Source organism: Sinocyclocheilus anshuiensis, unplaced genomic scaffold (assembly GCF_001515605.1).
Source record: "Sinocyclocheilus anshuiensis isolate Anshui unplaced genomic scaffold, SAMN03320099.WGS_v1.1 scaffold392, whole genome shotgun sequence".
Lineage (NCBI taxonomy): Eukaryota > Metazoa > Chordata > Actinopteri > Cypriniformes > Cyprinidae > Sinocyclocheilus > Sinocyclocheilus anshuiensis.
Window position 1 is genome coordinate 1,043,529 of NW_015557091.1, and position 15,423 is coordinate 1,058,951.

General features: G+C 35.4%; 1 protein-coding gene across 1 annotated transcript in view; it reads right to left on the reverse strand.

Moving 5' to 3' along the window:
- The window catches only part of LOC107677196 (potassium voltage-gated channel subfamily C member 1-like), a 58,035-nt gene that overhangs the window by 19,725 nt on the left and 22,887 nt on the right, over positions 1 to 15,423 (reverse strand). Inside the window, exons 3-4 of the mRNA XM_016472006.1 lie at positions 810 to 1,553; positions 300 to 553 (exon numbers count right to left, since the gene is read on the reverse strand). Of these exons, the coding sequence (XP_016327492.1) occupies positions 300 to 553; positions 810 to 1,553 (998 nt within the window). The remainder of the gene's footprint in view (positions 1 to 299; positions 554 to 809; positions 1,554 to 15,423) is intronic.

Consider the following 15,423-nt stretch of genomic DNA (forward strand, 5'->3'; position numbering starts at 1 on the left):
ATATATATGAAGAAAAAATAATATAATATAAAATATTATAAAAAATAATATAAAAACGACGGATGTATAATACATACAATTAAAGATATATAATATAAAATATAAATTTTTGTTGTTCATAAACATATAAACACACAAGCATGGAAATCAACAGAAATAATTATGTGTGTGTGTGTGTGTGTGAGTATATATATATATCTCATCTCCTTGCATCCATTCCTTTACAGAATCCACCATAATGAGTTTAAAACCAGTCAATGAAAGACTTTTTGGTGGTGCATATGAAAATCTGTGTGTATCCCTTCAGTCTCTCACCTCTGTTAATCTCTATGATCTCCTCCTGAGCTAAAGGACAGTCCCCCGCCATCCCGCTCGAGCCCAGCACGCCGCCCAGCACGTTACCCAGGATCCTCTGGGGTGAGGCCGTCGCCATGGCGAGGGCATCCGGCTTGCAGTAATTGGGTGAGCCGGGTTGCGGGGCTCGCGGGATGTGTTTGTTCTTCTTTTTGGGCAGCTTCTGCTTGGCCATGGCCAGAGAGTAATACATGCCGAAGTTGTTCACAATGACGGGGACGGGCATGGCAATAGTCAGCACCCCCGCGAGGGCACTTTAACATCATTTTAACAACACACCCAAAATGTTTTCCCACACAGCTCCAAAACGTCTCTCGGTTATCTTCAGGCTGTGGCTTCTCATCTTTTTTTTTATTATTAAATATCATTTTAATTGATTTGATGTTTCATTTTTAAATGATTAAATTCACTGATTTATCCCCCAATTATTTATATATATATATATATATATATATATTTTCAACAATGACGGGCACGGGCATGGCAATAGTCAGCACCCCCGCGAGGGCACACAGCGCCCCCACCAACATGCCCGACCACGTCTCCGGATACATATCTCCATAACCTAAGGTGGTCATGGTCACCACAGCCCACCAGAAACCAATGGGGATGTTCTTGAAGTTGGTGTGCGCGCTCGCCGTAGGGTCGTCCGGACTGGCTCCTATCCTCTCGGCGTAGTAGATCATGGTGGCGAAGATGAGGACGCCGAGAGCGAGGAAGATGATGAGCAGGAGGAACTCATTAGTACTTGCGCGAAGCGTGTGTCCGAGAACCCTGAGACCCACGAAGTGGCGCGTCAGCTTGAAGATGCGCAGGATTCGGACGAAGCGCACCACTCGCAGGAAGCCCAACACGTCTTTCGCCGCTTTGGAGGAGAGTCCGCTCAGACTGACCTCTAGGTAGAAAGGCAGGATCGCCACAAAGTCAATGATGTTCAGCATGCTCTTGAAGAACTCGGCCTTGTCGGGACAGAAGACAATGCGCGTGAACACCTCGATGGTGAACCAGATCACGCACATTCCCTCCACATACATCAGCCATCTGTCCGTCACCACCTCGTACACGATCTCCTCTCTCGTCACGTTCCCCTCAGTCACGTTCTCCGTTTTGTTGTAGATGGTGTTGAACGCTTCGTGCGTCTCCATGCAGAAGGTGGAAATGGAGATGAGGATGAACAGAAGGGATCCGCATGCCACATACTGAAAAACAAGAAAGAAAGAGAGAGTTCGGCAGAGATAACTAAAAATGATGGATCAACATACAAAACAAGCACAAGTTGTAACTCAGCATTTGTTGTAAGTAAAAACTTTTTTTTTTTTTTTGCATGTACTGGTCAGTTCTGAGATTTTGGGCTGTTTGGCTTTTCATAATGTGTTGGTTTAAAAAAAAAACATCAAAAAATACACTTTGTCTTTATTTTATTGCACTACTGTATCTATTTGCGCCTGTAGATTTAAATTACAATACTTATCTTTAAAGGTTGTTTTTGGTAAATCCATTTTCATCTCCACTTCTGTAGCACTTTCATACACCAAACTTTACAGTTTTATTCCCATCTATATTCTGAAGGTTTTTATAGAGGGGTTTGTTCATTTATCATTTGCCTGATTTTTTACAACATTTTATTTCTAAAAACATAGTGAAAATGCTTTTTTTTTTCTGGCTGTTGACAGTATTTTCCGATTCATGGAGTGATAATAAGAGATATCCAAAATCCCCTCAGTAACTATATGTTAGCAAAATGAAACGTTTGAACTAGGCTTTGTCCATTGTTCAGATTTATTTCCTGCAAATGTATTCAAACTAGTGTATATTTAATTACATAATGCCTTTTGTTGCATATTTAAACAGGACATTTCAGAAAACTTGGACAACTTGTTTTTAATTCTTAAAATAAATAAGTCAACTGGGGAAGCATGGTGATATCCACTAGTTTTCTGTAAAGCTGCTTTGAAACAAATATGAATTGTGAAAGTGCTATGCAAATAAACTTGAACTGAATTAACAATAATGCATTATTCCGGTAAGTAGATGCTTTTATCCAAAGGAACTTACGGTTCACTTATTACCGACACAATCTCTGCGGAGTAACCTGAAGTTAAGTGCCCTGCTCAAGGACACTATGCTAATAGCTAATGACCCAAACCAGCATCCGGTAGTTTCCAGCCTTAAGCTTTAACCACTACACCAAACCGGTGGGACGCAAACCCACAACCTTGCTTCATTTAGAGATATCCATTGTGCTGGAACCACATTATGCATTATATATTATTAAATAACATTTACATTTATGCATTAGGTAGACACCAGTGGTATTTTAGCATTAGTGTTTTTTAACATTTTGAATTAGCTTGTATTTATATAGTTTGATTGTTTTTAGTTTAAGTTTAGTTTATACTTTGGTAATTTTGGTATGTGCTTTTGTCATTTTTATAATTTTTTTTAACAATTCTATTTAATACAATTTTTTTAATACCCCAACTTAAACCTATTTTATTAGGTTTTTTTGTAAATTTTTTGTTTATGCTTTCATCTTAAATTTTATTTGACTTCAGCTTTATTAATGAAGCTTTATTAGCAATTAATGAAAACACATACCGAATGAAACTAAAGTACTTGGACTCAAATTGCAAATCTCAAAGATGTGAGCCTTTTTGGAAACGTCAACTATATAATCAAGAAGTTACAATTAATGAGCAAGTAAGTTATAACAAAACTAGGAATAAATTAAAAAACACATTCTGGTAAATTGACACAATTCTCAATCTCCAATATGATAAAACAAAATGTATAAATCACCTGTGGAAAATCTGAATTTATATGCTGCCTCTCTACCGTATATTGACTAATGCATAACTAAGAGTTTGCCGTTCAATTATGTTTATTAAGGGCATCATTTGATTTCCTCTAGACATTGATTGCTATGTACACGAGATCAGTTTTCATAGCCATGATGCATATACATAGCTTCATATATCTGTGAAATCACATGTACCCGAAATACCTATTTGTCCAACACTGAGATCAGGTAAAACAATAGGTTTTAGATAGATACATACAGTATACATACAGTATCATAGCTTTACATACAGATCAGTGCCAGTGTAAGGAAGTGAACTGCAGATTCTGTGATCAATGCAGTACAAAAATTATCCAAAAAATAACCTGACAGAGAAAGACATGGTGGAAAGAGGGTTAGATACAGAATAAAACATTAAACTCTGTTTTTAATGATAAAATAGTCTTGTTTTATCACAACATCACACTTGAGTGAATAAACAGGGGTAAATTTGAAATAATTATATAATTAAATAATTATAATGAAAAAATAATATCAAAGATGGTTTAAAAATTACTTAAAAAACTTAAAATGCATCTTCATGTAAGTTAACTATCAATTTCTCACTGAACTTTTGCAACAAACTGAAATAAATAAGCTGAAGTACTATAATTGCTAAAACTGAAAAAGAGCTTAATAGAAAGTTATGTACAAAATACATAACAAAATTACTAAAACTGAAAAAAAAAAATATATATAAAATTAAAAGCTAATTCATAATATTAATAAATATAATATTATTATAACAATATATAAATCATATTATAAATAATATATAGTATATAATACATAATACATAGTAATATACATGAACCGCACTCTGAACTATTTTGCAAAAAGTTAATAGTGATTTTATTAAATATTTAAAAAATAATTAAACACTAATAAAAAAAAGACAAAAGCACATAACAAAATTAATAAAAATTAAAATTAAAATTAATGTTCAATTAATATTGTTCCCTTCTGATGGAATGACCTGCCCAACTCAATCCGAGCAGCTGAGTCCTTAGCCATCTTCAAGAATCGGCTAAAAACACATCTCTTCCATCTTTATTTAACCCTCTAACTCTAGCACTCTCTATTCTAATTCTATTCTTAAAAAAAAAAAACCTGCACTCTATTCATTTACTAACTGCTTGTTTTCTTTAAAAAACACTAGCTTCTCTAATCTTTTTGTATTCTATCTGTTTTCTTTTCATTTATTATACAATTAACAAAATCAAAAAAAGGTCTCTAACACGAGCTTGCTCTATTCTTTTTCTATTCTATATAGTTTTTCTTTTTATTTATTATATAATTTTTAAAAAACCTTGCTACGTGTAATAAGTGTTATTGTGTTATAGCATTTGTATATCATTGCTCTCTTGTTGATTTTGATTGCTTCCATTGTCCTCATTTGTAAGTCGCTTTGGATAAAAGCGTCTGCTAAATGACTAAATGTAAATGTAAATTAAAAAACATAAAAATTAAAGCAAATTCAAAATATTAATAAATACTATACCAGTATTTAAATAATACTAAAATAACTAATACAATAACACTAATACTAATAAAATAAGACTGACCACAGGATTGAAAAAAATACCAAGTTCTGTCATGAAACTCTAGATGGCGCAGGCTGATGTCCTTAACGTAAGTGATGATATTCTTCAACTTGTCACAAGCTGATTGGTTCATGTGACATACGCAGCTAATGAGCTTGCTGCTTTACATTTAAATGGCTGATTAGCATTCGCTTGAGCATTGCAGCGTGCTTTCAGAGTTCCTCTGAAACCCTCCACCTACCCTAGCTCCACCTGTATAGATCTGCTACGGGTTATTTTATATGCTATTTGTGCAGCAGCAGTATGTCTTAAATACTCACAGCAGCATATCGGCTTATGTATTGGCAGTAGCAGGTTCCTGTACTTGCTTGCAGCAGCAGCAGCAGCAATAATCTACAAATACAGCAATAACCAACAGCAGCAGCAATTGAGCAACAGCAGCAGTGTAGCAGATCTATTCCGCCAAGACCAAGTACATTAACATTGTCATAGCCATTACCATGCTAAAATCTTCCGAGAGTTCTCATGATAGAACATGTATATATTCTAGACTTAATTTTAACTATTTTCCAGAAAGTTAATATTAATATTTATAATATTATAATATTATTTACAATTATAATAATATAGTTATAAAGTTAATTGAATATAATAATTATATAGATAATAATAATAAAATATAGATAATCTAAATATTAATTTATAATACATATTTGTGTAAAAATGTGCTTGCTTTCGATAAACAGTTGGTCAAATAAAGATGACAATGACTAGTAGTAGTAATCATCATCATCATCATCATCATCATCATCAATTTCATCATTCCAGCAGGAGAAACCCTCTTCTGGTCCCTGGATACTCATTCCTCTGTATTTGGTCGACTCAAAAGTGTGCCAGAACCTAAACACACAGAAAACTCTGATCTACATTAGTCTCATACAGTCTCTCACCTGAATTCTCTTTTACACACAAATTTACATTCAGTTGTAACCCACCGAATAAAAGCCCACTGAAGGCTCAGGGCTGGTGTGTGACGCCTGTCAGAAAATCACCCTGTTATGATTAGTTTTACGTGTGAAAAGTCGAAAACTGCCAAAAATGTCACATTCATGCAACCATCTGATTGTGCAAGCAATTTCTCTCTCAAATTCACAAGCCTTTGCCTGCTGAGTATAATAGAGAAAGATCAAACATGTATTTATAAAGAGATCACACACACACACTCAGAGCCACTCATGTGCATGAACTGTTCCAGGCAGTGAGGACACACTGGGTTGAAAGCTTCTCTTCCACTCCACCCCTCTATCCGCTCGCTCCATTTATCCCTCCATCCAAGACTGCTTTGTTTCACAGGCTGCCCATGATTTGTACTGAACCATCTCCCTCCCTCTATAACACACACACACATTTGTTTCTCTATCATGGTGGAGACTTTTCGTGTGCTAAAGATATTTTTTCTACCTATTTCTATAATGAAATTTGTAAACTTTAGCATTTTACGTTTTCATGAAGATACTTAGTGATACACTGTAAACAAAGATGTTTAAGTTGTAAATAAAGATTACTGGAGTATGTTTTACAAGAAAATACTATTTCAGTATTTACTTCAAAATTTCACATTTAATTCAACAGGTTAATTGCAGTGTCTTTGTAATTATTTGTGAAATTGAACAATTTATGAGTTTAAAAACTAGTTTGAGAGTATATTCTGGACCTTTTTTGTTGTTGTTGTTGTATAGAAATGGTTTTCAAATGTATAGGTGAGCACATTTCTGTTTTTTTATCACATTTGCAGCATATATAATCACTCTAAACCCTCTTAAAATAAGAAATATTTGGAATTATGCAACCAGGAATATGATTACAAGAAAACACTATTTCAGTCTTTTTACTTCAAAATTCACATTTAATTCAGTGCATCAATTGCTGTTTCTTTGTAATTATTTGTGATATTATTTACTGGCAATTTCAGAGTGAAAATTGTTTTAAAGTAAATCCGATGCCATTTTTTTTCTCAGTGTATTAGAGTGATTTTCAACATGTATAGCTGAGCACACATTTCTTTCTTTTTCACATTTGCAGCACATAAAATCACTCCGAACCATCTTTAAAAGGGAAATGCAAACAGGAATATGGGAAACAAATAAAAAAATATCAGGAGTAAGAGCACAGCGAACAACAGATCTGAAGAGGACAGCTGCTGATCTCAGGTGAACATTAACGCTCAACTCTTTTTTTTATGTAAAGTACCTGCCTCATCCCATAAGCCCTCACTCTCTCTCTGTTTGTCTTCAGTCTCAACCTGACCTAGTTACAGACTGCTGCAGTAACCAGCTTCCTCTGCCCAGGTCCCCCTCTCTCCTCATGCATCTCTTTCTCTCTCCATCTCTCCATCTCTAACACTCCATATTGGCTGCTTATTGGCTCACAATCTCTAGTACTTTACAACATTTATTCACATTTGCATGAAATGCATGAAATACCAGCATACTGCATACTGTAAACTACCTACTATCTTAAATAACAAGCCCACTTTATTATACACTAGCTCAATACTCAATTCACGAATCCATTCTTAAACTGTTGCATTGAATTGATTGCAACAATTAATGTAATACTCAGCACGTCTTTCATGAATGAGGCTCGAAATGTGTAAAGGTATGCAAAGATAAATGTAAGCATGCTTACAACTTACAACCCAGTCATGATTACAGAAATAAATATATTTTCTTAGCATTTTTTATAAAATTTAAAATTTTGTGTAAATGTTGCAACCAATCTTAGTTAAAAGGGCCAGTTATTATTGATTAACCAACCGAAATATGTCTAAAAACATAGTATTAGCAAAGTACAGTGTACAAAAATGGGGTATTACCATGACACCATATTGAAAAAACAATGTATTATCATACTATGAAGCCCTAAAACAAAGTATTAGCACAGTACAATGTCCAAAAATATGGTATTACCATGACACCATATTGAAAAACATGGTATCACCATGCTTCACTGGCAAAAACATGGTATTAGCACATTATGGTGGTACTCTGTAAGTGCGTGAGTATTTGCTGCAGGCGTCTGCACTGGAGCGCTGCTCGCTATCGTTCTGTCTTTGCTGCAGGAAGGGGAGGCGAGCACAGCGGTTGTCATGGAGACAGTGATGAAGCTGTGCTGCGGTAAACACACGTCATTAGAGTCACGGTAACACTCGTGTGCACACACTTTCACACACAGAAGCAGAGAGGACACACGCGTCGTGCAGCACCGTACAGTGAGCGAGACGTTAAAATGAACACAATCGCTCACAGCATGTGTGAAAGTCACTCGTCACTGTTCTTTCCTGTTTCCAGCCTGCTTTTCCCCCTAACCTTTCTTTCCTTCTTTCTTTCATTGGCCAGCTTTGTTAATCTCCACCATAAAGCAGCAAACGGATGTTAAAGGAAAATGAAATTAACATTCAGTCACCGTCAACTCACATATCATTCAAAACTCATATTGTGATAATTTTGCAGTTGAACACAGGAGATATTAGCAGGATATCCAGACTATTCACAAAATGAATGAATGAATGAATGAATCAATCAATGAATGAATGAATGAATCAATCAATCAGAGTGTCAAGCTCCAAAAAAAGACACAAGAGGACCATAAAAGTAGTACATACTACATGCACACTACAGGTATATACCAAAAGACACACAGAAGTTTGGGATTGGCAAGATATTTTAATGTTTTTGAATAAAGTCTCTTATGCTCGCCAAGGCTGCATTTATTTGATCAAAAATACAGTAAAAATTTTTAAACAATGGGATACTTCACCTACAAACGTTAGCTAAAAAGTTAATGACGACATGCCTTTTTAGTAAGCATTTCATTTTGATCATTTTCATTTAAAATAAATATTTAAATTTAAATATTTTATTATTTAATTCATTATTAGCATTTTATCAATTTGCAAACCCCAGTTTGAGAATCACAACTTTAAGGGAGCAACCAAAACGGTTTTGTACTACATTTGCTAAAATGTGCAGCATGCAACAGAGTACACTCTGCAGGGTACTGTATCCCACAATGCAAAGCATCCTACTGTTCCATTTCCAGTGCGATGAATGAACTCAAGTTAATGTAACAGCCATGATTTTTAACATCTCTTGACTCATTACTTCATCACACTGCCAAATGAAAGCGATAGTTCACCCAAAAATGAAAATCCCGTCATCATTTACTCACCTTCATGTCGTTTTAAACCTGCATGACATTTTTTCTTTTGAAGAAAGAAGATATTTTGAAAAACGCTGGGAACCATATTGGATTCACCGTAAAAAATAAACACTCAAAATATATTTTTATTTTCCACAGAAAATCATGCAGTTCTGGATCTACATGAGGCAGAATATTCATTTGTAGGTGAAGTATCCCATTAAGTTTCAAAATTTGCATTTCATAAAAGCCAAAAATAGGCAATAGGAAAAGTGAAATTACCAAACGTATAAATCAGACTCTAAATTATGATTGGATACTAAAGTTAATTAAATTGTCAACTGGCATTTAATATTAATATTCATCATTTTTTTTATATGCTTAATATTTATTTTTTGTTTATATTCTTTAGGATTTTTAAAATCCATTTTTTTATTCAATTATTATTAATAATAAAACTTACTATTTATTGAACATCAATGTCTTTTATCATATTAGTTTTGCACCGTTTAATAAAAGCCATTTAAGGATTTGTTTTACAGTGATTTACCATGCTTTACCACTTCATGTTATGCCTAAAAACACCTATTAACTCAAAATCAACTAAAATCACCGTAACATTCTAAAGTGGCTTATTTACTTAAAGGGGTAGTTCACCCAAAAATGAAAATTCTGTCATTATTTACTCACCCTCAGGTTATTCCAAACCTGTATGAGTTTCTTTTTTCTGTTGAACACAAAAGAAGAAATTTCGAAGAATATGGGTAACCAAACAGATGATGTCCCCATTGACTTTCATAGTATGGAGAAAAAAAATACTATGGAAGTCAATCATCAACTTTTCTTTTTTTTTTTCAAAAATATATTTTTTTGTGTGTGTTCAACAGAAGAAACAAACTTATACAGCTTTGAACCAGAGATGGAGAGAGAGAGAGAGTGATCGGTCATTTGATGTAACACAGGACACTGCGGGATACTGAAGGTCATAGGGGGACAGCGTGTGTGTGTGTGTGTGTGTGTGTGAGACGGCATGCATGTCGGTAGCACATCTATAATGACAGACAGCAGCGTGCAACACTAGTTTACACATGCATTGGTGCATAGAAGTTACTTCACGTTCATATGCACGGCTGCATGCAAACAAATGCACTTTTTTGTGTAGTGCTTCAGCTATTCTGAGAGCATTTAATTAGTTAACACATAGTGTAAAACATGATGTACAAAAGCGTGCATGCTTGGAGTGCAAGCAAGAGAGCTCACGCACCGTTGCATGCTCGCAGGTGTTGCATGTGGGGCCGTCTAAGCGTTCTACCTGTTTTGTCTCTAGAACACTGCAGTGTTGCCATGTACGTTTGTCCTTGCGACACAGCGCCCACCCCCTTTTTCACTGCTCCCGTCTCATTCACTCACCTCTTTTACTTGCAGTCTCTCTATCGCTCTCTCTCTCTCCTCTCCCCTCTCATCTCACTCTATCTTTATCCTTTGTGACAAAAATTGCTTTGTAAGAGAAACGGCAAAGTCACGGCGTGCACAAGTGTGGGAACTCTTTTAATCTTGCCATTAAAATGTGCATTACATGTGTGTGCTGGTGCACTGAGCTGACATACAGTAAAAACAGTACTTTTGGTTTTAAAAATACAGTAAACACAGTAAAATTGTGAAATATTATTACAATTTAAAATAAACGTTTTCTGTGTAATTATATTGTATAATGCAATTTATTCCTGTGATCAAAACTGAATTACTCCAGTCTTCAGTGTCACATGATCCTTCAGAAATCATTCTAATATGCGGATTTGCTGCTCAAGAAACAGTTCTTATTATCAATGTTGAAAACAGTTGTGCCACTTAATATTTTTTGAAGGTTTTGAATATAAGAGAAATGGCAAAGTCACAGTGATAACTTGGGAATCATGCCATAAAAGATGCATAACATACACCTTTACATGTGTGTGCTTGTGCACTGAGCAGAAAGTCAAAGTGATGAATTCAGCATTGGCTACGCTGGACTCTTACATCTATCCTGAAGGAGCAGATGGTTTTGCGTGCACACACACACACACACACACACACACACACGTGTGTGTGTGTGTGTTTGCCCTTGTCCTGTCTCACAGACACGGACACTTTGGGACAGTTCTCCTGAGTCAGCAAAAATATCTAAAAATAAATAAATAAGCAAACCAAAAAATGAGGGCAAAGAGAAGACAAATGATGTCAAAACTAAAGATTTAGGTCACTAAATTAGCGATTATCAAACAGACAGTATATATTTTATCAACGACTGAGACTCTCACGAAAGCTTTTTTGGCCTGCAAAGGACAATAGAAAATGAAACGAAACGAAATGAAATGAAAAACAAAACAAAAAGTACTGTAGTACATTTTTTTTTTTGGACATGTTCACTACTATTCAGAGGCCTCTTATGCTCACCAAAGCTGCTTTTATTTGTTAAAAATACAGAACAAACTGTGAAATATTATTACAATTTAAAAATAGCTGTTTTCTATTTGAATATCTTGTAAAATGTTATTTATTCCTGTTATCAACTCAATTTTCAGCATCATTACTCCAGTCTTCAGTGTCACATGATCCTTCAAAAAACATTCTAATTTGATGAGTTGCTGCTCAAGAAACATTTCTGATTATTATCAATGTTGAAAACAGTTGTGCTGCTTCATATTTTTGTGGAAACAGTGATATATTTGTTTTTTTCTGGATTCTTTTATGAATAGAAAGATCAAAAGAATAGCATTTATTTGAATGGAAATCCTTCTGCGATATAAAACATAAATTCTGCAAGATTATAAATGTCTGTATTGTCACTTTTGATGAATTTAATTCATCCTTACTGAATAAAAAGTATTTTAAATTACCATGTAAATACTGTGGTACACTTACAAAAACGTTCAGGATTATAAGGATCAAATATTTATGGCTAACTAATAAGGCTGAGAATAAAACACCTCCTCAGAGATGGATGGAATTACTGCTGTTAATAAGTAGACAAGCGTTAGTGAACATTAAATAATTGCCCATCATTTTATAGCTTGACTTTGTTTAACTGTTTATCGGAAACAAAGACGCCAAGGACAAACCTCCTGCATCCAATCCACACGATCCTCGACTGAAAAACAGCAAATCCTGTTAGACATTCCCAATATTCCACATCGCATTACCGATCGAACGGCCCCACATATAGAGATGAAGCATCTGTATGCGAGTGTTTGAGTCAGCCACCAGGACCGGTGGGTTGACTTAATAACGGATCTCCAGCACACACACACACACACACACACACACACACACACACACACACTGCCCTTCGCTAAAGAGACTTGTGTGATCTGTAGTACCATTGGGAACATACAAATGCACATATGAAGCTTAAAATAACAGGCACGTCTGAATGTGTGCATACATATATATATATATATATATATATATATAGTCAATCTATCTATCTATCTATCTATCTTGATGAGTTGCTGCTCAAGAAACATTTCTGATTATTATCAATGTTGAAAACAGTTGTGCTGCTTCATATTTTTGTGGAAACAGTGATATATTTGTTTTTTTCTGGATTCTTTTATGAATAGAAAGATCAAAAGAATAGCATTTATTTGAATGGAAATCCTTCTGCGATATAAAACATAAATTCTGCAAGATTATAAATGTCTGTATTGTCACTTTTGATGAATTTAATTCATCCTTACTGAATAAAAAGTATTTTAAATTACCATGTAAATACTGTGGTACACTTACAAAAACGTTCAGGATTATAAGGATCAAATATTTATGGCTAACTAATAAGGCTGAGAATAAAACACCTCCTCAGAGATGGATGGAATTACTGCTGTTAATAAGTAGACAAGCGTTAGTGAACATTAAATAATTGCCCATCATTTTATAGCTTGACTTTGTTTAACTGTTTATCGGAAACAAAGACGCCAAGGACAAACCTCCTGCATCCAATCCACACGATCCTCGACTGAAAAACAGCAAATCCTGTTAGACATTCCCAATATTCCACATCGCATTACCGATCGAACGTCCCCACATATAGAGATGAAGCATCTGTATGCGAGTGTTTGAGTCAGACACCAGGCTGTGATGCTGCTGCTCTGATGTGGCTCAGCAGGATATGATCTCATCTCCACAGGAAGTTCCAATTATCACTGAGATGAAGTTACCCAGCAGGTCCGAGCTCAGGCTCCCTGTGGAACAGACATGAAACTGAAGAGATCGACTCATCGACACACACACGCACACACACCTGTGTCAGGGAAAACCGAAACGCTTTCTGTCGAATCTTTCGAAGCCCTGGCGCCAATCACAGTCTAGTGCATGTGAGCGAATCTCCAATACACCATCAGTCAAAAGTTTGGAATAATTAAGCTTTTTAATGTTCTTGAAAGAAGACTCTTATGCTCACCAAGGCTACATTTATTTCCTCAAAAATTCAGTAAAAAGAGTAATATTGCAAAATATTACTGCAATTTAAAATATCAAATTTTTATTTGAATATGATTTCAAATGTAATTTATTCCTGTGATGCAAAGCTGAATTTTCAGCATCATTACTCCAGTCTTCAGTGTCACATGATCCTTCAGAAATCATTCTAATTTGCTGCTCAAGAAACAACATGTGACTAATATTTCACATTTTTACAGTATTTTTGATCAAATAAATGCAGCCTTGGTGAGAAAAAAAAATCATGATTACTCCGAACTTTTCAGTAGTGTACATGAAGACACATGTGAAGACAAATAAAATGAGAGGTTATGAACCCGCAGACTCATGACTCGTCATGGAGGTGCCCTTCAAGGACATCAGGAGGAATGTGGTGGGACAGCTGTGTAAATCGGCTGAGGGTCATGACAGTATACTTGTCTTTGTCAATTAAGCAACCAGGAGCCAGAATGCAAGGCCCCTGGGAGACGCCAGATCCAAGTATGACACATAAGAGCTGTTCATCTGCTCATCCTTTCAAGCCATGTCAAGACTGCAAATAAAATATTCATGGATCAGGGCGCCAGTGTCTCTGAGCTCATGATGCTGTGAGCTGCTACAGGTGAAGCTCCTCTGGACCTCAATGGAGAACACTGAGATCCCTGCGACCATTCATCATAAGATCATCACATTCACAGGAGAAGAGTAAAAGAGTTGCTTTTACTGAAAAGCAAATGGAGAAAAATCAAAAGAGTGTTTTTCCACTATGATGCACAAAAGTTAAATATGATGAAATCTACACTAAGTCTATCTGTACTACTACAGTTCAAAAGTTTGGGCTCAGTAAGTTTTTTATTTATTTTTTATAATACTTCTATTTCGTAGGGATGCATTCAAATGATCAAAGGTGACAGTAAAGACATTTATAATATTACAAAAAGTACAATGTTTAATCAAAGAATCCTAAAAATAAATGTATCACAGTTTCCACAAAAATATGAATCAGCACAACTGCTTTTAATGTTGATAATAATAATAATAAGAGTTTTATAAGCAGCAAATCAGCATATTAAAATGATCTAAATGGATTATGTGACACTGAAGACTGGAGTAATGGTGCTGAAAATTCAGCTTTGATCCCAGGAATAAATTAAATTTTAAAAATATTCAAATAGAAAACAGTTATTTTAAATGGTAATATTTCACAATATTCTGTTTTTACTGTTTTTTTTGATAAAATACAATATTTACCTACATATATTTTAACTAAAACATTATAGTGCATTAAATTAAACATAAAACATTAAGTGCATTAAATGCCATTTCAGTGATGATTTGGAGTGTTTAAACATAGTTTTTGACCGATTTACTGAAATGGACCGTTCTAAAGAGATGATTCACTGTCAATCTGTCGAATCTGTCAATGTATTTTTGTGTCTGCAGAAAGCCTTATTAGAAGTCATGTACGAGATCTTCAGATTGCCTGTTCCTATAGTGACAGGAGATTTTGAGGAAGCCCTGCACAGCGTGGGTAAGAAGCACCTTGATTCATAAACGCTTTTCATCTGATCAGAAACGCCTCACTGACTGCTGTGGAGGAGTATCTGTGAACTCTGTGCAGATCTTTGATTTGCATGTTGCTCTTTCTGTCTGGGACGTACGCTTCATGCTAATGTTTGTGCCGTTCAGACCCCAGCAAGTTTCAGGACAGCTGGAGACTCTCTGATGGGTTTGTAGCTGCAGAAGCCAAAGTCATATTGCCTCACAGAGCACGATCCAGGTGAGACACAGAGCCTGACTGTAATACTGGAATATTCTGGGTTAAATCTTGTATTCATGTTCTTCTTTTGTCCTTCACCAGACCAGACCTCATGGACAACTACCTGGCACTACTGCTGTCTGCCTTTATCAACAGTGGACTACTGGAGGTATATAATCACAGGATCACCTGATGGATGCTTGATTAACTTTATTAAAGGAGACATATTATGCCCCTTTTTACAATATGTAATATAAGTCTCTGGTGTCCCCAGA